Source organism: Athene noctua, chromosome 1 (genome assembly GCF_965140245.1).
Source record: "Athene noctua chromosome 1, bAthNoc1.hap1.1, whole genome shotgun sequence".
Lineage (NCBI taxonomy): Eukaryota > Metazoa > Chordata > Aves > Strigiformes > Strigidae > Athene > Athene noctua.
In genome coordinates, this window is record NC_134037.1 from 130,732,835 (window position 1) to 130,758,402 (window position 25,568).

Here is a 25,568-nt window from a genome sequence, read left to right on the forward strand (position 1 = left end):
TTGGATCCCACTAGGAAATGTATAATCAGTGTGGAAGATCAGCTTCAAGACTCTGTGTTTCCATGGTAAACAAGGGAATAAATCTTTCTTTGGAGAGCATTCAAAATCAGTCTTTGGATTGTCCCTGTAAACTTAAAGAATCCCAAAAGACAGAGACACAACCCTATTTAGATAATCAAGAAAAAAAAAAGTCAAGCCAGCTAGAGGAAATATTTTAGGAAGTGTGTTGTTGAGGAAGAATTCCTTTAAGGTTAGTTATACATTAGCACCTACAGCCTTTCTCTCAAAATTAAATTAATAAACTGAACACACCGTAAAAATTCCACGAGGCTTTGTTAAGAATTCCACTCTCCTCTCAGATATTTTTTAATTATTTTAGAGTCATTCAAAATAATCTCAGATAGTAACAGAGGATAAAAGGATATCCAACAACTATTGAAGTAATTTATATATTTAATTAAACGTTTATCTGTGTTGCTATATGTGCCCCAGTAATATTTTTTTTAAGAAAAACACATTAACTTTATAATATTAAAACCCTGAGCAATAAATTATGTGTTGCTCTCCCCGCATTCACTTCCAGTTTGGGACGTATAAAGTTTTCTATGAATAGCAGTAACTGTAATTATTGTCTGAGAAAGATGGGTAGGCAGCATTACATCATGCTTAGTGTTGCACAGGCATTGAGTGACAGCTTTTCACAACAGCATTGTGAGATTTATCCTACTGAGATAGGGCATCTCAGTGGCAAAGGAACAATTATAGTAGGAAAGAACTTGAGGGGAAAAGGAGGGGAAAGGCCTCTTGCTTGATGTATAACACTACCGTGGTTCCCTGTTTATCATGACTGAGAAGTATTAATTCCTATTTTTTGTGCTCTGCCTAAATGTGATGAATCAGTATGCAGCACAAATTAATTGGAATAGTAGTTTATTGACTTTCCCTGATGTTGTGCTCATTTATCTTTCTAATGCTTCTCACTGAGAGATAATATTAAGCTGTTATGATTCATAGTGCAAAATGTGCAAGAGGAGAAAAGACTGTGCCTGCAAAGGTACAGCATTTTCTCTGCCCTGAAGAATTTTTGAGGTGCATTTATTTTGCATCTAGATGCTTTGTGTGAGGAAGATATATGACAAATATGAGGGAAATCTGTTGAATCGAGTGTAGCGGAGGGAGGCTGTACCCTTATGATGATTTCTACTGTGAAAGAGGCCTAGAGGAGTCAGTTAACAATGAAGGAGGAAGAAACATTGTTCCGGTGGGAGAAAATAAGATGATTTGGAAAAATTCTTGGGACAGTTAAGAATAGAAAGAGGGAAAATCTGGCATTGTTATGATTTCATCTTATATTAGTAGAACAATTAAAAATACATTGTTGCACAGGGATAGATGTATTTTCAAATCTGTTGCAAGTTCAAAACAGGGATTAGATAAAACCATAAAGAGATACTAAAGGGAATGGATTGGATTATACTCTCTAGTAAATCTAGTCTTGTATTTGTGAATACTAGGGGAATAGTAGGGGAGTGGAGCACATACAGTCCAGGCTTGCAAGCTGTCACCAAATAGCACCTCTTCCTGGCACTGGAGACACAGAGGAAACTTGGGTCAGATGGACACTGATCTTCTTCAGTGTTCTTTCTTGTGCTTTGAAATACAGTTTGCACTAAAGAATGCAGAATTGTTATTGTCTTGACTGCACATTCAAAACCTCTAATGTTCTTCTGGTAAGGAAGGCCATAAGGAACACTTAAGAACTGATTTGATCAAGAATTTTTGTACTGTGTTGACAGCCCCATTGCTTCCATTTGCCTCCATGCCTCCTGGGAATAAGATACTTGGACTGATAGTAGAGTTGGGATTTCTCCAAAGCAGTGCAGTATGGAGCATCATCTCTGCAGTGGATCAAGCACATGTCAGCTTTTAGTGAATAAAATATTGGAACTACCCTTAGCTCTCATGTAGAAATTGGGGGCTATGGGACTAATAGGTCTTCCTGCTGCCTGTGGTTTGCTCTGATTTCACAGAACTCAAAGCAACAGCTACATTCCATTCATGTAGAGGAAGAACCTGCCAGGCACTCATATTTTCTCCAGGAGGTTTGTGCAGTGCCTGAACAATCCTAGCTTTTTTATTAATTCTAAAGGAGTGCCTGAATGGTTCACATGAATGCTTAACTGCTATTTGATGTCAGGTTCTGCAGGTGGTCTCTGTCAGAGGGGAGTAGGATCGATGTGCATTACTTTCTGATCTGTGGCTACATACTGTTTGCATACTAAGCTAGAACATGTTTCAGCAAAGGCCTGTATAATGAGTTATGAGTGAAATCAAAAGGTTTAGAAAGCAAGGGGTTTTCCTTAAAGCTTAGGTCCGTCAGAACCTGTGGCCAGAAGAGAATTAATACTGTTTATATCTAGTTGTCACTGTTTTTGATCAGTCTCAGAGTGCCAGGCAAACCCAGAAGAAAAAAGGAGTCCATTCTGAGAAGATCCCTCTTATGTTTGTCATGTGCATGAACACCTCCATCAAGAGTCAAGACATATGCCATTGGGATATATATGCATAAGTGACTACACAAACCTAGGAGCGAATCTGCTTCCCTTCTCATAAAAATGCATGCACTGATGTAACAGAATTTTGATTCAATGCTAACCCATTTAGCAACAGTAGTGCTCTGTGGCTGGTTCTTCAGGTGTCATCACTGACAATGCTCGAACTTTGAGGGAATCCATTATCTGCATGAAACTGCTGCAGAGATGCTGGCTGCATGAAATCCTTCATGTTTGCCACAGTTTAGGTTCAGGATGGGCACACAACAGCCCCCTTTGTGACAGAAACCTCATGAGCACAGACCAGTACAAGTGTCAGTTGTCCTAGTACATATGGAAACACTATTTGTACTGTCTTGCAGGACTGAGCATCATTTGCCTGGAGATTGTACTAAAGTGTTCCAGAAAAAATAAGAAATTACAGCACTGGCTGGCTGGTGAGAAGAAACAGGTTGTAAACAGTGCCAGTTAAACCAGGTATACTATGTGTCACATTCAAGGCTTTCCAGATGAAATAGTTTGTGTTTGCAATCTTGTGTAGAAGAAGCTTTGAGATGCTGAGCAAGAGCTGATTCTCTTCTGTTTAGATATACAACAGAAGATAGCAAAGAGATTGTGACTATATAAGGAACCAAAAAAATCATCCCCGGTAGTGGTTCAGCACTGGAGCAGTTGCCCAAAGAAGTTGAGGAATCTCCGTTGTCTTGACAAACTTCCCAAAGAACTCTTCTCCCTTGCTGGCTATTCAGCTAAGAAATGAGGATTATTGAAAATACTGGTGATGATTTTTTTAATTTCTCTTATTGCGATCCTGAACATAATTTAATTTTGGTAATCTAGATACCACAGTGATGGTGCCAAAGTAACCAATCATGATAGTATTGGTGAATAACATAAGCAGATAACCTGGAGACTTCCATCTCCAATCTCTTGGAGCTTGGTACTAAAACAAAGGCAATATATAATTGATTTTTTCTGATTGCTTGGCATCTTCACTGTTTTATAGGATTGAATCATTAAAAGACATTTGGTTGTCAGTAACTGTCATGCTTCTCAGATGCTTTATGATTTTTCAGGACTTCCAAGGAGTTGGAGATCATTCCACTAGCCAAAGAAGTATATGCCCAAAATGGTTTAGAATCCTTTATGGAAGGGTTAACATAAGAAGGATTGACAGCCAGTGTGTGGGTGGCAAGTTCTATGTAGTTGGAAGAGAGAGAGCATGAGAACAGGTATTTAATTAAGGTTATTGATGGATTCTTTCCAGGAAAGGTGTATGACTTTGCAGTTGAATTTGGAGGAGAATGGGGGATAGTGGATTCTGTAGCAAAGAGAGGTCTGAAAGTGGTTTTGGAAGAAGTAATAAGCTAAGAAGGCCATGGAAAGGTGCTTGTGTAGACAAGAGAAGAGGATGGTTTAAAAGTTGGGATGGTTTGAGGTTTCTGTTTAAGTAGTTTGGTGTAGGGAAGAAACTAGGAGAACTGAAGAGGAAAGATGAGTGTCTTTGGGTGTAGTCAAATTCTGCACACATCAAGTACTGGGGGGAAGGGCAGGGCAGTGGTTAGCAATTTAGGGGCTTGGTACTCTTCAATTCAGAGAAGCTAGTGCTTCCCTCCTACTCTCCCTTAAATGCTTCCATAAAGTTCTCCTCTATCCTTCATTGTGAAGTAAGCATTTTCATGGAGGTGTGGAAAAGGCAGAATGAAAAACATTACAGATTTACCTTTTTTAACTGCTAAATCAAAACCAGCTTTTTCATTTAGCCACAGTTTATTTCAGGGAAAAATAATTTTCCAGTCTAATCCATACAAAGGCTGTATGATGCCTCCTGAAAAGTGGTGCAACATTGCTGAGATACAGGGTCTGCCATGGTCAGCTGAACAGATGTTGTAAGAGAGATGTGCAGGTAGGGAGGGAAGGAGAACAACTGGTTGGTTTCCTTGAAGCCAAAAATTATTTTGTGTCTGCTTCTTGGTAGCAGGGTTTGTTTAGTTCTATCTGTTTTGTGGTAGCAAACTGATTTCCTCTTTACATATTACCTGGTAAGTTCAAGACTTTGGCCTGAGATCCAGCAGCCAGAGTGTGTTTGGGTTCTGTTTCCTGCTCTGCCATTCGTAAGTTACGTGACGTTGAGAAGGGCTGAATTGTGGGCTGCTTTCAAACCTTCTGTAAAGAATGTAGTCCCATTGACTGAAATGAAAGGTTTTTTCAGTTTTTTTGACCTCTGTTCCTGAATTTATTTCCCTTCAAAATGAATGTTTAAAAGTCCCCATCTCTCAGGATTTGGCTGGCCTAAAAAATAGGCTTTTAGATGTTACAATGTTACAGATTGACTGGCAAGACAAATGCTGAGTATTCTGTCTCCATGTAGCGTAGTCATGCAGACTTCATTCTGGTGTACCAAGTCTTGATTTTAGTGGCTCAGGCAACAGTCTTCAGCCCTGTTCCTGAAGAACACTGACTGCTATGTGCTTGGATAGTTCTTTCCATAAAGAAGGGTTTTCTAATCATTCAGCCTGGATTCTTTTTTTTACAGTTTCATCCAGTGGTGTTTTTCTTCTGTGGTGTATACATGCTTCATAAACTAATACACAATACCTGTATTATATTCATTATTCCATTTTATTCTTAATTTTTACTCAGTTATACTTAACTGATTTTATTTTTCTCTTGTCAAAGATTTTGCTTCTTCCTGAGGTCCCTTTAGTTTACTTACATTTTAGTGATGCTCAAGAGTGCCTATGTTTCATCTGTGTTTGGTGTATGGGTTCTCATTAAGGGCAGCGTCAGAGAGAACTATTCCATCCTGTCCAGTAATTTCTCCATCTCTTTAGTAAAGCAAATCAAATTGCACTTCATTACCTTTTATCACACTCCCCAGGCTCCTTATTTCTTTGCTATTCCAAACTTGCTCAAATCCCCCATTGCTAGATTTTCAGATACTTGCAGTGAGGCTGCCCCTTTTAGTTACAACTCTTCTCTCCCCTATTTCAGACAAGTTATTGAGCCATTTCTCTGTATTGCCTGAGACATTTTTCTTTCTCCTTAGCTACACTTCACTACCTCACTGAAGATATTGAAGTGTTTTCAATGCTCTGTGCAAAGAGCACCTAAAGAAACAAAACATACTAGCTTTTTGAATGTAACCTACATATACCATATTTCTCCTGTGGGCTGAGATTTGGGGAAATGGAACCAAAAGTACCTTGCTCAGCAAAATTATTTTGCTAGATTGATCTAATGCAGTGCTACATGCTGCTCCCTGAGTGTGAGATAAGTCTTTATGTCAGGTTCTTAATGGTGGTGGTGGAATTTTATTTGGTTTTGCTTGGATTTTTTCCCATTTAAGATAATAAATTTGAACTTGTGTGCTTTTCCTGGCTGTAACCTGGCAGGCTCCCTATTTGGCCTTAAATATCACAATGTTTGCTCCTTCACCTACAACATATTAATGGGAGAAATACTTTCCAGCTTCAATAATGTTGGACGGTTATATGCTTAAAAGGACAAATGAAATGCAGATCTGAAATACAGTTACTGGTGTGTCAGCAGTGTAGATTTGTGTTGTCGAAAAACGTGAAAACTCTTGTGTCATGGCTAATGCCCTGCAGAGTCCTTAAAAGGCAAAGTGTAAATTATAAGAGTCAGAATTTGGAAAGCATACAGGGGTAATGGAATGGAGATCTTCCAAGAGACATTCCCATAGATGTAAAGGCTGAGATTTAAGTAAGAATACAGCCTGTATTGTAGGATAGATTAACACTAATCTGGGAACACCACTCTTAGTGATGCCATGCATGTCTTAAGAGCTGTGTGTACTGTCAGCGTACAAAACAACTGGGACTGAAATGTTGAGGTGGAAGGTGTGGGTATATGGTAGATAATGGGTCTGTGATACTCTCTTTCACCTGTATCTTGAAAGTAGTACATGATGGAGTGGGTGTGTAGAAATGGCCAGTTCTTTATTATTGTGACCTGATTTCTGTTCCCACCTTCTGTTTTTTCTTAACCAGTATTCCTGCGTGAAGGCCTCTATGCTTTGATTTGGAAAGATATTAAAATACCCCAAGAAATCTACTACATCAAGGTAGTGGTGTGTGGGTTTTTTGGAGATGGTGCTATCTACAGAGAATCTTCATGGATTCTAATGCTGGCATCAGTGCAAGAAGAGTGGCAGGAATGGGTTGGCTCTGGATGGTCTGCTTCTTTCATATGGTCTCCTCGCTAGAAGGTAAGAACAGATTTTATATAATTCAACAACTTAACAAAGTTTCTCTAGAGAAAAAAAAAAAAAAAAAAGTGTGCTCTCCAATATGCTTATCCTAGTCCAGATGAGCCTTGAGCACATGTCTTTCTTTGATGGCTGATCACTATCTCATGAGATGTAAAAAGATACTCTTTCTAGTAGGACAGGCAAACCTTCTTATGAAGGACCATTAATGAACATTTCTACTAGCTATCTTGGAAGTGACAGTCTCAAAGAATAAATTTTTTGCCCCAGGAATAAGCTCCTTGTTTATGCTTTGCATGTATTTGATTTTTGTGTTCCTGTTCTTGCACCATGTTTGTTTTATGAAACAATCTCTTGATGTTTATATTGTTCTACAAGGCAGCATCCACTGGGCTGAAATCAGGATTTTTTGTCTCTGTCATCTGAACAACTTGCCTCATACGGAGAAAATGCTTTCCTTTAACAGAAGCAGCAGTTCATGCTCAGCCAGCAGAGGAGAGGAGGGAGAGATCAGTGAAGACAGGATAGAGCAAAGGGAAACGAGAGGCCAAGAAAATGGGAGAAGAAAGATGGTAGGAGGGAGGGTGGTGAGAGCAAGCGATAAGAGCTATGGGAGAGAGTTAGAGAAGGGCAGAGGTATTGTAAACAATCCTCTTGTTTGTTCCAAGTAATATCCTTGCAGCTACATGTGCTCAATGAACTGCACGGCTTTGTGATGAATGTTTATCTCTTGCATATGTGAAAGTCTCTGAAAAAGGATGGGAGGGAGAGAGGGAATCAGAGGGAGACAAGGAAGAAAAGACCTGGAGGAAGGGAAAGGAGAATAGTGTGAGGTCTAAGAAAAAGAGGATGGAGATGGGGAAATAAAAACTACTGGCTTTTTCTTACTAATAGTGAAGAGGAAACCTGTTAAAGCATTCCTTCTCTTACTAGGAGGGGAATGGAATGGGAGTTCCTCTCCTTCAGAGAGGAAATAATTGATATAAAAGTATAACACAAATTCTAAAATCTCTGCAACTCTGTTAATAGCTGATTTAAAAAATATTTTACAAAGTAATGTTATTCCTTAGTGTAACTGATAAAGGAACTGAGATGGAAAAGGGACAGAAAATGTCCATTCTGTGCAAATCTGAAGTAACTCAGTGATGCCTATAGGATTTGACATTTCTGGAATTCAGTGACTGGAATTTAGAAAACACTGTGTGATACAGCTTCACAGATCACATGGTTGAATTGCCTGAATTAAAATAGGACAGTAAAATTCTGCCTATGGAGATGAAGCAGTAAAGGTGCCCATGAGCTGAATTTCAACTCTCAATTCAGTCAGGGGTGTTAGCGCCTTACATTGTGACTGAACTACATGGTCCTAGGATCGCACTCCAAAGGTAATTTTCATGTCAGAGGTAAGTATTTTTGTTGTGGTCAAAAGGCAAAGAAGAATTATGCATTAGGGGAAGGGAAGTCTGATGATAACTATTTAGAGTGCTTTTCTTTATACAGAGTTATCCATCAGGAAGAAAAAAAAAACGTGGCCATTTTGTTGACTCATTACTGTGTGTAGCAGAAACTTGAACTTCAGGTTTCAAGATTTAAGTTGAAAAATATAGGGAACATCCACTTTGGTCTTCAGTTTTTGTAAAGTTTCTTAGAAGGTTTAGATGGTGTCTAAAATACGTCTCATCTCTAACTGATGAGGGTTAACTGAGTGGGAAAAACAATGAAGGTAATTTTTCTTGCAAGTGTTTCTCAGGCATTTGAGTTAAACAGGCTGACTGTAAATTGCTTTTGTCTCAAACTAAGCTTTGTTTGACATTTTCTAAAAGGGGAAAACCTATTTTGATAAAACCATAATGTAAGTTGTTAAGAAGGAGAAGCTGTGGGAAGGGAAGAAAAATAACCAAAGTATTCAAACCACCTTTCTATGCATTATGAAAAGAGCAAATACTTTTTATGCAGAATGCTTTTCAGATAGAAGGAAAGCAGCACCCTTTTACAGGACCTAATGGGACCTTAAACCCCTTCATGAATCAGGAGTAAAGAAGTTCTTGTAAGCAATAGAAAATGTTTTTGTTGTTATTGTTGTTTTTAATGCATAAAAAGGAATCATTAGGCTGAACTTACTTGATACAGATCTAGTATTTGGACACACTGATTTCACTAGGAATGAGCATGACGATTAAAAATTTTCCAGGCATGATTTTTAGACTAGAAAAAAAACTGCATGGGAAACATGACGGAAAACTGTTTTTCAAACAAAAGATATTTGTAAACTTACTATTTTAGCTTTATAAAAGGAAACAAGATTGCACAGAAGTTTTCATTAAGATCGCATTTCCCACAGTTATGGCTCTGAAAGTTTTTGAGGTTTTAGTTTGGGGACTATTATTTTTGTGCTACATGCTGGCTGAAAAAAATAGATTTTTTTCCTTTTGTTCAAAAATATGTATAGAAATATACAGAAATTTTATTTCTGTATCTATACATGTCTGTAATTATTGTCTACAATTTATCATTTAACATTTTTGTAGGTTAACCCTTCTGATTGTAAAAGTTAGTGAAGCACAGAATTTAAGAATGCCTGATGGGGCTAAAGTAAAAATAGCTGAGAGCAAGTGATAACTTGCTAATGAAATAGCTCTTACAAGAGCACATAGTTAAATTTTATGTGGAATATTGGTTTTGCTTTTACTGAGTTATAAATGGTTACAGCTTAAACACAAGTTCATTTTGCAGAGTTCATTTTGCAGAACTCATTCAATGTGTTCCAAAGGAATGATGCGTTCTGCATGTGAGTGACTGCATTTATTTTACAACAAACTCTCCAGCCTGCAGAATGGCTGGACAGCCTTTTTAAATATCTTCCAGAAATTCAAGGTTGTATTCAAGAAGTACTGATTGCTAAAATGTCTTTGAAGGGAAAGAAAACTAGAGTTTCCTCAAAGGTAATCTTCAAATTAAAAAAATACCATTGCCTTTTGTTTTATTATATGCAAAGAAAAATTTAAATGGGTGTTATTTTACTTCAGGGGGAAAACCCCAAAAAAGTAAAATTAACTTTTTACTTCATTTGCTTGTGATTCACATGGGTTATTAAAATCCCGGTAAAGATTTCCCATTATGTTCTTTCCTGACATTTCCCTGTATACCAAAATCTTTGCCATATTCTTGGAAAGCCCAGGGCAGAGGAATCTCTTGTTATAGTCATTCAGAAGGTGAATGGGACTGGGCTGGATGTGCAGCTTGTTTATAAGAGGAGGGGTGTCTGGGTTATCCCATTGGTTAGTCCTAGCAGCTCCACTTGATTTGTTTTCTCCTGTAATAGATTCCCAGGTGTGTACCATAGCCCTGCGTTGAAACTGTTCACAAGCTGCAGGCTACCTCTTGCTGCTTGGAGGCCAGCAGGACAGTGGAGCCTACTCATGTTGCAGCTAAGACTGTTTATATTCGAAGCTAATTAAAGCTTAAAAAAAAAACAAAAACAAAAACAAAACAACACAACCCATAACAGTACTCTTGTAATATACAGTATCTTGGGCTTCAATTTATGCTTCAGTGAAACCAGACCCAAGATCACTTTTTAATGTTTATAGAAAAAAAAAAATAGGCAGGAAAACAGATAAACTAAAAATGACACTGTCATATGAAGTAGCTGGTTTGATGGTAGTGGCAGTTGGATGGGTTCTAGACTCAACAGTGGGTATTTGCAGAATGAATCTGTTAAACTCTAGAAGAATACATATTATATCACAGTACTAGGAAAGTTGTAGATAATAATTTAATTTGATTGCAAATGCAAAGTTGAAACTAAGCATTTAAAGTCCTTTATTTTTGTTTCCTGATGTCTGCATTTCCCGACATCCACAGAGGAATTAGTGCAACATGCTAATCCTGGCAGTTTCCCAAGAGCTTTAACAAAGGGATAGTGGAGGTAAAGGGAAAAATACACGGTCATTCATAAAGCTTAAAATCTGTCCTACCTTGCAAATAGTTGTGTATTTCCATATCCTAGACCATTTGGCTGCTACCTTTCACAGGTGCATAATTCCTGATTGGGGTCTGAGAATCCTGTTCTGATAGTATCAGCTTTTTGCTCTGACATAGCAAGTAGTCAAAAAATACTATACTTCATGAAAGTCACTAAATACATATCTCACTGGCTTTAAATAGCTTTTTCTATTAATTGCCAATACAGAAGTAATACAGGAGCGTTCACTGCAGGAATGACTTCACAATATAGATTTATCCAAAAGGTCAGCCTCATTTGCCTCATATAGGTTGGTTTTATATATATTCTCTTATATTAGAGGCATATTTTATAACTCTCTAGCTTGTTTTTTCATGTTAAGTCATAGCTGAACCGGTTTAGTTAAACAACAGCAGGTTTTGTATTGAGTACTAAGTGGGAATTTTTGGCTATTTTTGTCTGGTTTTTTACTTGTTTCATCAACTTATTCTTGAAAAATAAGTACTTGTTGCAGTTACATATGTCACTAGCCATTGATATATACTTCACTACAATAGCTTTTTAGCTTTGGAAGAAGTTCTAGTATATTAAAGGCTTCCCAAAGGTTTCACTGTATTGTGTCTCCCCCATATATAAATATATTTGTTCAGTTGCATGATAAAGGGCTTCTCTCCTCACACTCAAAGGAACACAGAGGAACAATGACAGGCAGGGGAACCCAAATAACCTAACAGAGAAATAAGCACCCTGACCCAGCTTCTCCCAGGGCTATCACAGGAGTGTGATCAGCCCACTGAGAGGGAATGGAACTCGTTAAGATAAATCAATGGAAGTGCTCTCTGGAATACTGTGTGGATTGAGGGGGATTACTGCCAACAGGGGTATGGGATTTATTATGGGATGAAGGGAAGATCATTTGGGGCTTTGGCAAAACTTACGTGGGTTGCTCAGGAGGGGAACTATAGGTGGGGAAAGGGGGACATCAAGTGGTTTTGGGGAGGATCAAGTGTGAGAAAATAGACATAAGGGGCCAGTCATGTGTAAACAAGCTACTGGTCAGTATACCTGTCAGGCCTTGACCTGCACCTGATGACCACTCTGTCCTATCTTCTTATTAAATTCAATTTTTCACTAGTTACCTGGGTGAGGGTGCTTTATTTTGTGTGTATGTGGACATTTAAATGCCAGCAACTGGATCTGAACCAAAGATCATAGGGGCCCATGTGTCAGTGCTGCCAGTACCTGAAGAGCCTGAGGTGGATGAAAATCAAGTACCAGGAACTCAAGTTGGACCATGAGTCATAGGATCTGTGCATCTGTGGTGCCAGCAACTGGAGTGAGTGAGTTTATCTGAGTCAGTCTGTGATCTCCAGCAAATATCAAGCCAGACTATCTGATTCGTAGAGTAAGTGAGTTGGGAAACCAGGGAGATACCATAGAGTCTGGGGGACAAATGAGACACCTGTTTTCATGTGTGTGTCCCTGTGACCGAGACATCTAGAGGAGCTATCTTCTGAGGGGATCAAGAGGTCCAGGCCAACTACTGGGGACACCATAAGTTCTGGGGGTTCTTTAAGAGTCCTGTCTGTATACTGTGTATCTCTGTGCACCGGAGACAAGACGATCCAAGGGCCAGATGCTGCCTAGACTGATGTCTAAGGCAAGTTACTGGAGGAATCCAGTGTGTGTGCCTCTGCATGTGTTTGTATGTGTAAGTGGGGTTCTGTGGAGTGGGGCAGCACTACAGCAACTGGTGGTGAGCCCTGGGGGCTCACATGTCCAAGTGCCAGCAACCTAGGAGAATGAGAATCCAGGACAAGCTACTGGGTGGATTGGATGCCTAAAACCAGGTAGCAGAGGATCAATAGTGTGCCTGTGTCTGTGTGTGAAGGGATGTAAAAGGGAGTGAGGGTGTCAGAATACTAGGAACAGGAGTGGAGATGCAAGCTTCAGGTACTTGTATGTGCAGGTGCCAGCAAATGGGGAGACCACAGATCCAAAGGTCAGCTACTGGAGACTGAATGTTCAAGGACAGTTATTGCAGGGATCCATGCTGTGTATAAATACATATATATTTGCCACTAACGGACCTGTATCCTGACCAGCCGGAAAGGAGAGCAGAATGAGGCCGTTGGTGATGCTTTCTCTGTTTGTGTTACTGGTGAGTGTTTCTGTATGTATTGATCTTCGTGGCTGGCCATTTATATATGTACTCTGTGTGTTTGTGTGTGTGCCTATTGGGAATACCCACTCAACCTTGTTATTGATTAGATGTGGGGACATGGAGGTGCAGGAGTCTTGCTTACATGAGGCTACAGGATTTGCCAATCCCTAACAATAGTTTTGCACAAGCCCAGAGAACGCTCTTTCCAGCCCTCCCTAAGAGAGCATTCACAGTCTTCCTACTTGTTCTGTTCAAGGCCTGATAATACAAGGCAGAATAAGTACAGTAATATTTAATTTCAAGAAGTCTTATTAAGCCAGAGAACTTTGCTGCTTGGGTCATGGTGCTGCACAGCAAAGCAAACTCTCTGAATGTTACCTTCTACCCTAGTGCCCTTTGCCTTACCTACCAAATTCTGTGTACATTTGGTTATATTCAGAATTAAACTGGCTAGAGCCTTGAGCAGCCTACTGTAATTTAGCCTGGTCTTGAGAAGGGTGTTGATCAAGATGACCTCCCTTCCAGCTTGGTTCGTTCTGTCATTATATAGTCTGGTCATTCTTAGCATCAGCTTCTCATCCCACAGATAAAGGGATTCTTTCACTGCCCTCTCAGGATCAGTTTTCTTCTCAGTGGTAGTTTGCCTAGACTTGAGTTGTAGAATTTCCTCATGCAGCACTCCACTATTAAGACAGAGAGGACAAGCTTCTCATCCCACAGGTAAAGGGATTCTTTCACTGCCTTCTCAGGATCAGTTTTCTTTTCAATGTTTCTCCACTATTAAGACAGAGAGGACAAGTGTTCTTCACTCCAGAAAGCTGTTAGGCCATCTTTATAATCCAGAAAGCTGTTAGGTGAACTCTGTCTTCATGAAGGTTTTCAGAGGGTCAGTCATCCTTGGGTGAATTGTCATCTTCCCCTGCATCAGGGGAACATTTTTGCCTGTAACACAAACATTAAAGTGTCTTGTCTGAAAGTATAGGCTAACCAAAATCTGAAAATCATTAACATGTCTATTCTGAGCAGCCTCATCTGTAATAATAATCTGTAATAAATTCCAACCTCTGCCCAGTTGGTCTTGATGATGACATTATAGTATAGTGCAGCCCAAGAGATTGGTTTGTGGTGTAAGTATTGACTGGTACTAACATAAGTCTTAGGGATTTTTTTTCACCCTTTCTGACCTGCAAGGACAGAGGACACTGAACTGAGAGTGTAGTTAATTCTGAATTTTGTTTTAGGAAGAGTGTAATGAAACCATTTGACTCTACTATAAAATATTATGGGGTGTTTTTTCTGTTTTGGGAAGAGAAATACAGGAGAATCTCTCATCAGCTATTTTTCTCTTCTATGAACTAAAGCAAGAGTCTTAATAAGAAATTGGAATCTCAGTCTTCAAAGATGTAAGATTAAAGCAGGAGTCAAAGAAGAACTGTCACCTTTTCATGTGTTTAAAAGCCTCCAGATTGCTCAGATACCTTGATTATTCCTCATTTTTAACCCAAAGTGGAATACAGTTTTGATGATACTCTGAGGTCACCTGAATAAGTGTGGTCTCTAGAAGCATCATGGACTGTTCTGGGCCTGTATCTGATCTGATCTTGCAAGACCCTTGATTTTGAGCAAAGTGGAAAGCTATTTTTCTTTCAGGTTGGTAAACTCAGGCGGGCAGATCATTGCTATCTGCACTGAAGAGCAGCAGAAGACTAATCTGGCCCAATACACTGAGGGAATGCTGCATCAGTACTAATAAAGTAGCAAGTAAAGGCTTATACCTGTACACTGTTACGTAGTCATTCATACTGTTAAATTATTAGCACAGGTTAATACCCATCATCATGGTTTTGGCCCATGTCAGCTAACCTTCTCCTAAGCAGTGCCTAGGCATAAATCAGAGGTTAGAATGAGAGATGGTTTGGGTGCAGCCACGCACTTCTGTGGCATTGGAGTTTTTCGCCACATGAATGTGAACCATACTCGGCCGAGAGCAGTCCAACAGCTTGCTAGATTTATAAGTGTACATGCAGCTGGTGTGACTGAGGATCTGATTCAAGGCATAGAGGCAGTAAGAAAGGGAGAAAAAGAAGAAAATTAGTGAAGGACTTTTGACCATAAGTCACCAAATGAGATTTATGTACATAACATTCTTGCGTACTTTTCTTATTTTCCTAATGTTTCCTGATTTAAAATACTCACTGTGAGAGGGACAGTTCTGTCTGCTTCAAGCTTCCTGTATCTGTTCACTGTGAAATATTCATGTGCTTGATGAAGATTACATTGCTCACTGGTGAGAAGCTGTCTGGAGAATGTGCTTCCTGCTAGTCATGGCAGAGCCCAGGCTGCTGAACAAGACATCTATTTTCTTTCTTCTTTCCTTTCTCACTTTTAATCTGAATTTCCATGCCCCAATTAACTTTTCTCTATTTTACTTTCTCCTAGTTTCCATGGGCTAGTTGCATTATACTTTGATAACTGGGAGACTCAGACCCAACTAGAAAAAAAAAAGTTCTTTCTTTGCTGAAAATTACGTTGTATATTTACTCCAGCATATCAAAGCCATGTTAGGGAATCCAGTTACAAAGTACTGCCATGACAGAGTGCAACCCTTGTGCCAGACTGTGCAATTGAGACAGTAATGTGCATGGGGGAATGCCAAATCCCTCTGCTGCCAGGACAGCCCAAGGGAAGACTAAACCTCAATGAGGCATAGGCCTTTCACAGATGTTTTGCCACTCAGAGAAGCCATCTGGGCTGAGCTATCCTTAAGTTCTGAGCTGCTCAGCATTTTCTGAGGTCTGTTAGGGAATTTTAGTGGGATTGTGCTTCAGCTGTAACCAGTAGCTCTTCCCAGTTCCAGCAAGCCAGCCCAAATATTTTGCACTGTTTTTGAAGCAAGGAACTGGATCAGCTCCTCAGGAAGGTATAAGAAATACATGATCTCATGTAGGAATGTAGGGAACATCAGTTTGGGGACATCAGTGAAGCCTGAGGTCTGGATAAACTTACTTACTTGATCATGTCTGCTTTAGGACAAGTGTAGTCTTTCCTTTCTGCTGATTAATGTGGAGTGAATCCCCAGGAGTACTGATAGGGATAGTGAAGTTAGCAGTCCATAATTTGGAAATGTGAACTACTGAGGATCTCTCCTATGTAAAACATGGGACAATCATATCATTAAACCTTTACAAAGGGAATAGTGAATCCTGTTTGTAAATAAACTGAATGTTGCTGTTGGGTTCTGGCTTTTTCTGTCTTGTTTTTTGGGCCTTTTTTAAACAAAGCAACAAGATAGAAAAATTAAAATTAAAATAACCAAACAAAAGAGATTGACTTTCCAGAATTTAAGAAAAAGCGGTTGATTTGTACAGTATGAATCAACACATGTAAATGCCTATTTGGTGGAGTCTTTCTTCCCCTATGTTCCCACTGCAAATGTACACAGAAAAACACACATGCTTGCATACTTCCAGGGTGGTCTCAGACCTTACCATTCACTTCTGGAGAATACTGTGTATATAACTTGCACTGTGGCAATCTCTACTGTTTTTCTTTGTACCTGAACAGAGAATAACATCCGCAAGAGCAGTAAAGTCTAGTACCTGTCTCCAATGGTAGATTCAGTAACAGCAGAAATGCAGACAAGTTGTGGGAATAAACTAGGCCTGTAAAGTTCTGCATGCACCCTACTCCTGAGCAGTATAATGCAAAAGACTAATGCTGATTTTCTGGTAAAACTGGGATCCGTACGCAGGCTAATGCCCAGCTCCAGAACAAAGTGAATTCATTACAGGATCAAATGGGTCATCATCCTAAACTCTCATAGAAATTTGGTTCCAGACCTGAAAATAAAAGTGTCTTGGCCTTATGTCCACATTTACACCTGAAAATAAAATGGGAAGCCATGACTGGCATGCATTCATGTAACTCATGTTTCTGTCCCACCCTTTTCTTTCAAAAAAGAAAAGGGTGGCTGCATCTGTACTGCTTATTATAATTCTGCTGCATGCCATCAGTGGGGTTACACTTTGCCCAGGAAAGTTTTTGTCTGGCCAGAATATTGGCAAGCAACTTGCTAACCATGAGTTAGCATGATTATGTGCCCAGTGCCTCTGGCCCTGCTTAATTTACTACTATGGACATAGCCTATCATATTTAATCTCAATACATGAATGTATATTCTGGGTGTGTGGAAGCCCTCTACAAGGCATGGGTTGGGGTGTGTGTGTGTGTGTGTGTTCAGAGACAATCTTATGAGGGACAGATAAAATTTTAGCCTGACTTGTAAAAACGCAAATGCTTTTTTTTTTTTTTTTTAACTTAATTTTTTAAAATATAAACAGAAGTACTTTTGGATACAACTGGAGAGACCTCAGAGATTGGCTGGACTACCCACCCTTCTGATGGGGTAAGCATTTCCCTTGTCCTCTTCTTGACCACACCTCTGCTGGGGAGGCATGCATGCATCTGATGAAGAAAGGGAAATGGGATCCAATGAGACTTGTTTTATGGATTTGCTACATATGAACAATTTGAACACAGTATGTTGTGCAAAGCCAGATTGTTAAGAGAGGAGGATACTGGGTGGAATATTACTCCAGCCCCTTACCCTCTTCCTTCCACCCTACTTCAGAAATACTCATGAGGTATCCAGCCATCCCTCCACACAGACTGGCTAGGCTAGGCTAGGCTAGGCTAGGCTAGGCTAGGCTAGGCTAGGCTAAGCGAGGCGAGAATAGAATAGAATAGAATAGAATAGAATAGAATAGAATAGAATAGAATAGAATAGAATAGAATTATTTCCGTTGGAAAGGACCTACAGTGATCATCTAGTACAACCGCCTGATCATTTCACAGCTGACCAAAAGTTAAACCATGTTAAGGGCATTGTCCTTCAACACTGACAGACGTGGGCCATCGACCACCTCTCTAAGAAGCATGTTCCAGTGTTTGGCTGCCCTCTTGGTAATGTTTCCTACTGTCAAGTCTGAACTTCCCCTGATGCAGCTTTGAACCATTCCCACACATCCTATCACTGGATACCAGGGAGAAGAGATCAGCACCTCCCTGTCCACTTCCCCTCCTCAGGAAGCTGCAGAGAGCAATGAGGTCACCCCTCAGCCTCCTTTTCTCCAAACTAAATGAGCCCAAAGTCCTTAACCACTCTCCATAGGACATTTCTTCCAGACCTTTAACCAGCTTTCTTGCTGTTCTCTGGACACATTCAAGGACCTTCACATCCTTCTGAAATTGTGGGACCCAGAACTGCACCCAGCACTCAAGGTGAGGCCACACCAATGCTGAATCACATCTTTGACCAGCTGGTCATGCTGTGCTTGATGCACTCCAGGATGCGGTTTGCCCTCTTTGCTACCAGAGCACACTGCTGATATTGAGTACCCCCAGATCCCTTGATTGAGCCAGCTGCCATCCAGCACCCCCAGATCCCTTTCTGCAAGGCTGCTCTCCAGCAACTCCTCTCTCAGTTTATACTTGTGCCTGGCATTACCCCATCGTAGGTGCAGAATCCAGCATTTTGTCTTGTTAAAATTTATTCCATTGATGATTGCCCAGTGTTCCAGTCTATCTAGACCCTTCTGCAAGGCCTCTTGTCCCTCAAGAGAGTCAAAGTACTTCCCAGCTTGGTATCATCAGCAAACTTGCTAATGTTGCATTCAAGTCCTGCATCCAGATCACTGATAAAGATATTGAACAGAACTGGCCCTAGAATTGAGCCCTGAGGAACAGCGTTGATGACCGGTCACCAGCCAGGTGTAGCCCCATTCACTACAACTCTTTGAGCACTACTGTCCAGCCAGTTCTTTACCCATCACACCATGTACCTGCTCATCCCACAGCTGGATAATTTGTCCAGAAGGGTGTTGTGAGGGACAGTATCAATGACCTTACTAAAATCCAGGAAAATCTACATCCACCGCCTTCCCTTCATCCACTAGGCAGGTGACCTTATCATAAAAGGATATCAAATTAGTCAGACAGGACTTTCCCTTTGTGAACACCTGTTGACTGTGCCTGATGATTGCATTGTTTTTTAAACGCCTTTCAGTAGTACCCAGTATGATCTTCTCCATAATTTTTCCAGGAAGTGAGGTTAGACTAACAAGCCTGTAGTTCCCTGGGTCTTCCCTCATGCCCCTTTTATTGATTGGAATAACACTGACTAACTTCCAGCGAGTGTGAACCTCCCCAGAATCCCAAGACATTTGGTAGGTGATGAAGAAGGGTCCTTCTGTAACATCCACTAGCTCCTTCAGTATTCTTGGATGAATCCCATCAGGCCCCATGGACTTGTGAACATTCAGCTGATACAGCTGGTCCCTATTTTCAGCGTCCACAAATAAAATAGAAAATCACTGTTCTTGCATTTGTGGTTCTCTGAGTTGCAACTGGGCAGACCAAGGTCTACCACTGTTATTAAAGACTGAGGGAAAAAAGCGTTGAATGCCTCTGCTTTTTCTTTATTCCTATGTCAGGGACCATACTGAAGAAGTATCAGTCCCATGTTTTCTTTAGACCTCCTCTTGCTATTAATGTACTTTAAAAAGCCTTTCTTGTTTTCAGACACAACACTGTCCAGTTTCAACGTCTAATTAAGCTTTGGCCTTTCATATCTCCTCCCTGAATATGTGAACCACAGCTCTGTAATCTTCCTGCAAAGCCTGTCCTCACTTCCAGAGATCACACAATTTCTTTTTCCTCTTGAGCTCTGTGAGGAGTTTCCTGTTCAGCCAAGATGGTCTTCTGCCCAACTTGACTTCCAACATGCTGGAATTGCCTGCTCCTGTGCTTCTAAAAGGAGATTCTTAAAAACTCATGGGCACTCATGGACTCCTAGGCCCTCAAAAGCAGATTCCCAGGGGACACTGTTAAGTTGCTCCCTGAATAGCTTAGAATTTGCTCTCTTGAAATCCAGGGTAGAAAATCTGCTTTTCTTTTTTTCTCATTACACTGAAAACTTTAAACTCAACAATTCCGTGACACCGCATTCTCCTGGCAAAACTGGCTGCTTGTGGCTTGGATGGACACACGCTTTGCTGGGTAAAAAACTGGCTGGATGGCCGGGCCCAAAGAGTTGTGGTGAATTAAGTTAAATCCAGTTGGCAGCCGGTCATGAGGGATGTCCCCCAGGGCTGGGTTTTGGGGCCACTCCTGTTTAACATCTTTATTGATGATCTAGACGAGGGGATCAAGTGCACCCTCAGTCAGTTTGCAGATGACACCAAGTTGGGTGGGAGTGTTGATCTGCTCGAGGGTAGGGAGGCTCTGCAGAGAGATCTGGACAGGCTGGAGTGATGGGCTGAGGCCAACCGAAGGAGTTTCAATAAGGGCAAATGCCTGGTGCTGCCCTTGGGCCACAACAACCCCCAGCAGCGCTACAGGCTTGGGGAGGAGTGGCTGGAGAGCTGCCAGTCAGAGAGGGACCTGGGGGTGTTGACTGACAGCTGGCTAAACAGGAGCCAGCAGTGTACCCAGGTGGCCAAGGAGGCCAATGGCATCCTGGCTTGTGTCAGCAATAGCATGGCCAGCAGGGACAGGGAAGGGATCTGACCCCTGTACTCGGCACTGGTGAGGCCGCACCTCAATGAGTGGGTTCAGTTTTGGGCCCCTCACTCCAAAAAGGCCATTGAATGACTCGAGCGTGTCCAGAGAAGGGCAACGGAGCTGGTGCAGGGTCTGGAGCACAGGTCTGATGGGGAGTGGCTGAGGGAACTGGGGAGTTTAGTCTGGAGAAGAGGAGGCTGAGGGGAGATCTCATCACCCTCTACAACTCCCTGAAAGGAGGGTGCAGAGAGGGGGGATGAGTCTCTTGAACCAAGGAACAAGCAATAGGACAAGAGGGAATGGCCTCAAGCTGTGCCAGGGCAGGGTCAGACTGGCTCTTAGGAAGTATTTCTTTGCAGAAGGGGTGGTTGGGCATTGGAATGGGCTGCCCAGGGCAGTGGTGGAGTCCCCATCCCTGGAGGGGTTGAAGAGTCGGGTTGACCCAGTGCTGAGGGATCTGGTGGAGTTGGGAACGGTCAGTGTGAGGTTAATGGTTGGACTGGATGATCTTCAAGGTCTTTTCCAACATAGATGATTCTGTGATTCTGTGATCACTGTGACCAAGACAGACACCTGCCATCACATCTCCCACGAGTCCTTTTCTATGCACAAACAGCAGGTCTTAGGAGAGCATCTTTCCTAGTTGTCTCACTAATGACTTGTGGCAAGAAGTTTTCTTCTCCAAACCAAGTATTTCCCAGACTTGCTCATCACAGTATGGTACTCCCAGTTGATGTCTGGGAAGTTGAGATCTCCCATAAGGACAAGGGCTACTGATCCAGATATTTCTCCTAGTTGCCTATAGAATAACTCATCAGTGCTAACATCCTGGCTGGGCGATCAGTAGTAGACACTACAACAGCTCTAGTTTTTATCCCCCTAATCATCACCCAGAGCCTCCCAACCACATCATTGCTAACTGTGAGGCCTGTACAATCAAACTTCTCCCTTATGTACTGTGCAGCTCCTCTACCTCCCCTGCCCTATCTGTTCCTTCTGAACAGCCTGTAGTGCTACATCCCAGTACTCCCAGCTGTGGGACTCATTCCACCAAGTCTCACTAATACCAATGACATCGTAGCTGTGGGAACTGACCAAAGCTTCCAGCTCATCCAGTTTTTTTTCTCATACTGCATATGTTGATGTACAAGCATTTCAGATATGCTCCTGAGCCCTCCATGCTCCCAGGAGCAACATAAATCTTCCGACTACCATTGCCATCCTTAGGCAATACCATGCCAACCCTTGGCTTACCTTCAGTTCTCCTGTTGGTATTCCCTTCCCTCATGAATTCTAGATTAAAGCCCTCTCAGTCAGTCCTGCCAGTTTACAAGTAAAGATGTGTTTCCCCCATCAGGCCGTGTGGATCCTGTCAGGCCCCATTATACTTTGTGTCTCAAAGACACTTCCATGATCATAAACCCAAAAGTTTTGGCGGAGGCACCAGTCCTGAAGCCAGGTACTGGTTATTTCTTCCAAAGTGTCTCCCCATTACTGGGAGGATTGAGGAAAATGATACCTGTGGTCCTGAATTTTTTATCATTCTTCCCAGGGCCCTGGAATCTCTTTTGATCAACCTTAGACTTTTTGTTGCAATATCATTAGTACCCATGTGAGAGAGCAGGAGTGGGTAATAGTCTGAAGGCTGTACTAAACTCTTCCATCATCTGGTGACATCCCTAATCCAGGTCTCAGGGAGGCAGAAAACTTCCCTGAAAAGATGGTCCAGTCTGCAAATGGGCGCTTTCGTTTTGCACAGAAGGGACTCACCAGCGTTCCTAACTTGCTTTTGTTTCTCCACAACACTGGTCTTAATGTAGATCTTGTTACAAGGAGATGGTCAATCTGACCTTGGCAAGAGTGTTTGCGCAGGTTCCTTCTCTTCTATCTCATTATATGCTTCCTCTGTCATACCCAGGGATTCATACCTGTTCTGTAAAGCTAGTTGAGAGGGTAAAGAGAGGATTCTTTTACAGCTTTGTGCAGTAACCTGCTTTCACCCATCCCTATCTCTCCCTTGTGCCTTCCTCCTGGCACAAAACAGATACTGGACCTGCCCCTGCAGTGGCCATTCTGAGTGGTTTTGTGTGCATCAGAGACGGCAGAGCACAGCTCCAACTGGGATCAAGGGACTTGCTTTACTGTTTTCTCCAAAGAACAGTGACTTTTTTCTCTGTCTCGTTTGTGTTGTGTGTCTTTTTCTCTGGAGCTGAGAGATGGGGAAGTAAGAGGGAAGAAAGTGTGATTCTCTGATTTTAAGATTCCTAATGCTACGTGACAGGTTTGCATGAATTATAATTTCTGTCATGCTGTTCTTAGTTGCAAGGTTTAACAGCTCTTCTTTACAGGGTCATACTTCATCCTGTTCAGAGTGCTGTGCTGCTCATGTCAAGTCTTGTCACAGACATGGCAAGGAGAAGGGAGGGGAAGAAGAAGGCCTGTCCTATATTTTTCGTGCAGTTGAACACTGAATCCATATTTTTTTTTACTATTTCTTCTTGCTTTTCTTTACCATGTATCCATCATAGTGGGATGAGGTAAGTGTCCTGGATGACGAGAAGCGCTTGATCCGAACCTTTGAAGTCTGTAACGTGGCTGAACCAGGTCAGAATAACTGGTTGCGTACTCACTTCATAGAGCGACATGGAGCCCACCGCGTCCATGTCCGCGTCCGTTTCTCAGTGAGAGATTGTTCCAGCATGCGCACTGTGGCTTCTTCTTGCAAGGAGACTTTCACACTCTACTACCGCCAGTCAGAAGCTGATACAGCCTCTCAGGAACTGCCAGAGTGGCGTGAGGGCCCCTGGACCAAAGTGGATACTATTGCAGCTGATGAAAGCTTTTCCCAGGTGGACAGCACTGGGAAGCTGGTAAAGATGAATGTTAAAGTACGTAGCTTTGGGCCACTCACCAAGCATGGCTTCTACCTGGCCTTCCAGGACTCAGGAGCCTGCATGTCCCTAGTGGCAGTCCAAGTCTATTTCTACAAGTGCCCAGCTGTGATTAAAGGTTTTGCCTCCTTCCCGGAAACTTTTGCTGGAGGGGAGAGGACCTCACTGGTGGAGTCATCAGGGACATGTGTACCAAATGCTGAAGAGACAAGCATGATTGGGTCTCCAGGTGTTCGGTTGCACTGCAATGGAGAAGGGGAGTGGATGGTGGCCATTGGACGATGCACCTGCAAGGCTGGCTACCAGCCTGTTGATGAGGAACGAGCCTGCCAAGGTGAGAGACCCTTTTTCCCCACCCTTTAGGGAGCCACTTCTTTGTGGGTTCTCTGTATTAGGAGTATTTGTCATCTGCCAAAAGTTCACAGATCTAGGAGACTAAATCACTTCTCACAGGGAATATTTACTAGCAGCCTCTTCTGACACTTAGCATCCCAGACTAGGGTTGGAATGACCATTTCTTGGTGCTAAGAACATGGCTGGAAATTCCATTCAGGATTTAGTTCAAGCTGCCATCAGAGACAGCCTGTTAGGCTACATATACAAAATTAAGAAGAGTTGTAACTAGCCATCTAGTAGTTCCACTTCTTTACCAAGAGGCAACAGCGTTAGAGGCAAGGTGCCACATGGAGCAGAGCTGAGCCCAGACTTAATACACTCTACTGTCCTAATTACTTTGGGCCCTTTTGCTAGTGCTATTGGAACCAATGATTAAAAAAAAAAAAAAAAAAAAGAAAGGGGAAATGACAGCAGCCTGGACAGGGAACATGCAGCAGGGACCTAGGAGCCTAGTTTAGTAAGAAAAAACAGTCATAATGGTATTATCATTACCTTGAATGTGCTCTCTGCCCTGGGGCCATGGTATTTTCTGTGAAATGCTGGTAGAAGGAAGTAGAATATATCCCCCAGTAATGGTATTGGACAATCTGGCCAAGCCTCAACACCCAGTTTAATGTAATGATGTCTTCCTATGTCAAGCTTAAGACAGTCCCTTAGACTAAACTGCTTATGTTGGTTATATATTTATGTGTATAATGTTCTTCTGGTGCTTCCTTGGTTTTAATATGCATCTACTCAAGATATACTAGCAGTGTAAAACGTTGCTGCACCACACAGTACTCTAAAAAATAAGTGTAACGTGGAACCCAGTTTTGGCTGCAGACACAATTTTGAAGTTATTTTGTAATTTATTCAAATAAGAGTTTTACTGGGACACTGAGAGTACAAATATTCTTGTTACTGCCAAGTGCAAATGTAATGGATGATAAATGGTTGTCAATATGTTACCTTAAATTCCTCTTTTATTAAGTGATTGGGATCATGCAAAAGAACTTTATTAAAATTCAGTTCATTGTGCTGGAGACTTACAATGCAGTTAAAATTGGTAAGTGCTTTTTATTTGTTTAAATGTTTAGAATGATTAAAATTTGTGTGCCTTTTTGTATCTTGCTCATGGTGAAAGAGATATAACTACATTTGTATAGTACTGCTCCTGAGACAGAAAGCTCAGATGAACATAGAGCAGCTCTGTATGGCACTTAGATTTGTTGTCTGCATGACTACTTCACAGTCCAGGTAAACTGCCAGTCAATAATTCAGTATCAGGTAGTAGTTTTAAGCACTCAAAAAATATGGACATTAGGCCTGGCAAAAAAAAAAAAAAAAAAAAAAAAAAAAGCATTTTTTCTAAATCTATCTTCCCCTTTTTGTAGCATTCAAAGAAAGCTGATACTTCCTTGCAGCTTCATTATCACAGAAGCTGGGAATAGATGAAAATGGTAACTATTTTAAGGAATAACTGAAATAATGGTAGTATATCAAACTATAAAACACCATTCCCATCATCTAATTCCTGAGATTCCATGAGCAGCTTATAACAGCCAAAGACAACCAAATAATGAACTTTAGTGTTAGAAGGTATTTTTTGTCCTCATGTTTCTTGTAAACTCCTCTGGCTTAATCACCATTCCTGATCTCTTCTCCTGCTAGCAGTATGTTGCTGTCCTGTCTGGATGGAGCCACATTCAGCTAGTATAGGTTGTCCCCTGGTGTTCCTTTGCATGGACTCCTTTCCACAACTTCTCCTCTGCATGTTCTCCCTTCCGAAGAACAGAAGTACACTGTGATACAGAGTTGCTACAGTGTTCTA

The 25,568-nt window shown here is 41.4% G+C and overlaps 1 protein-coding gene across 4 annotated transcripts in view; it reads left to right on the plus strand.

Moving 5' to 3' along the window:
- LOC141955374 (ephrin type-B receptor 5) overlaps positions 1 to 25,568 on the plus strand; it is a 101,871-nt gene that overhangs the window by 16,568 nt on the left and 59,735 nt on the right. For all 4 annotated transcript variants that reach the window (XM_074895238.1, XM_074895219.1, XM_074895292.1 and 1 more), the window contains exons 3-5: positions 6,566 to 6,783; positions 17,252 to 17,316; positions 23,000 to 23,696. In XM_074895238.1, coding sequence (XP_074751339.1) covers positions 6,690 to 6,783; positions 17,252 to 17,316; positions 23,000 to 23,696 — 856 coding nt within the window. In that variant the 5' untranslated portion in view covers positions 6,566 to 6,689. The remainder of the gene's footprint in view (positions 1 to 6,565; positions 6,784 to 17,251; positions 17,317 to 22,999; positions 23,697 to 25,568) is intronic.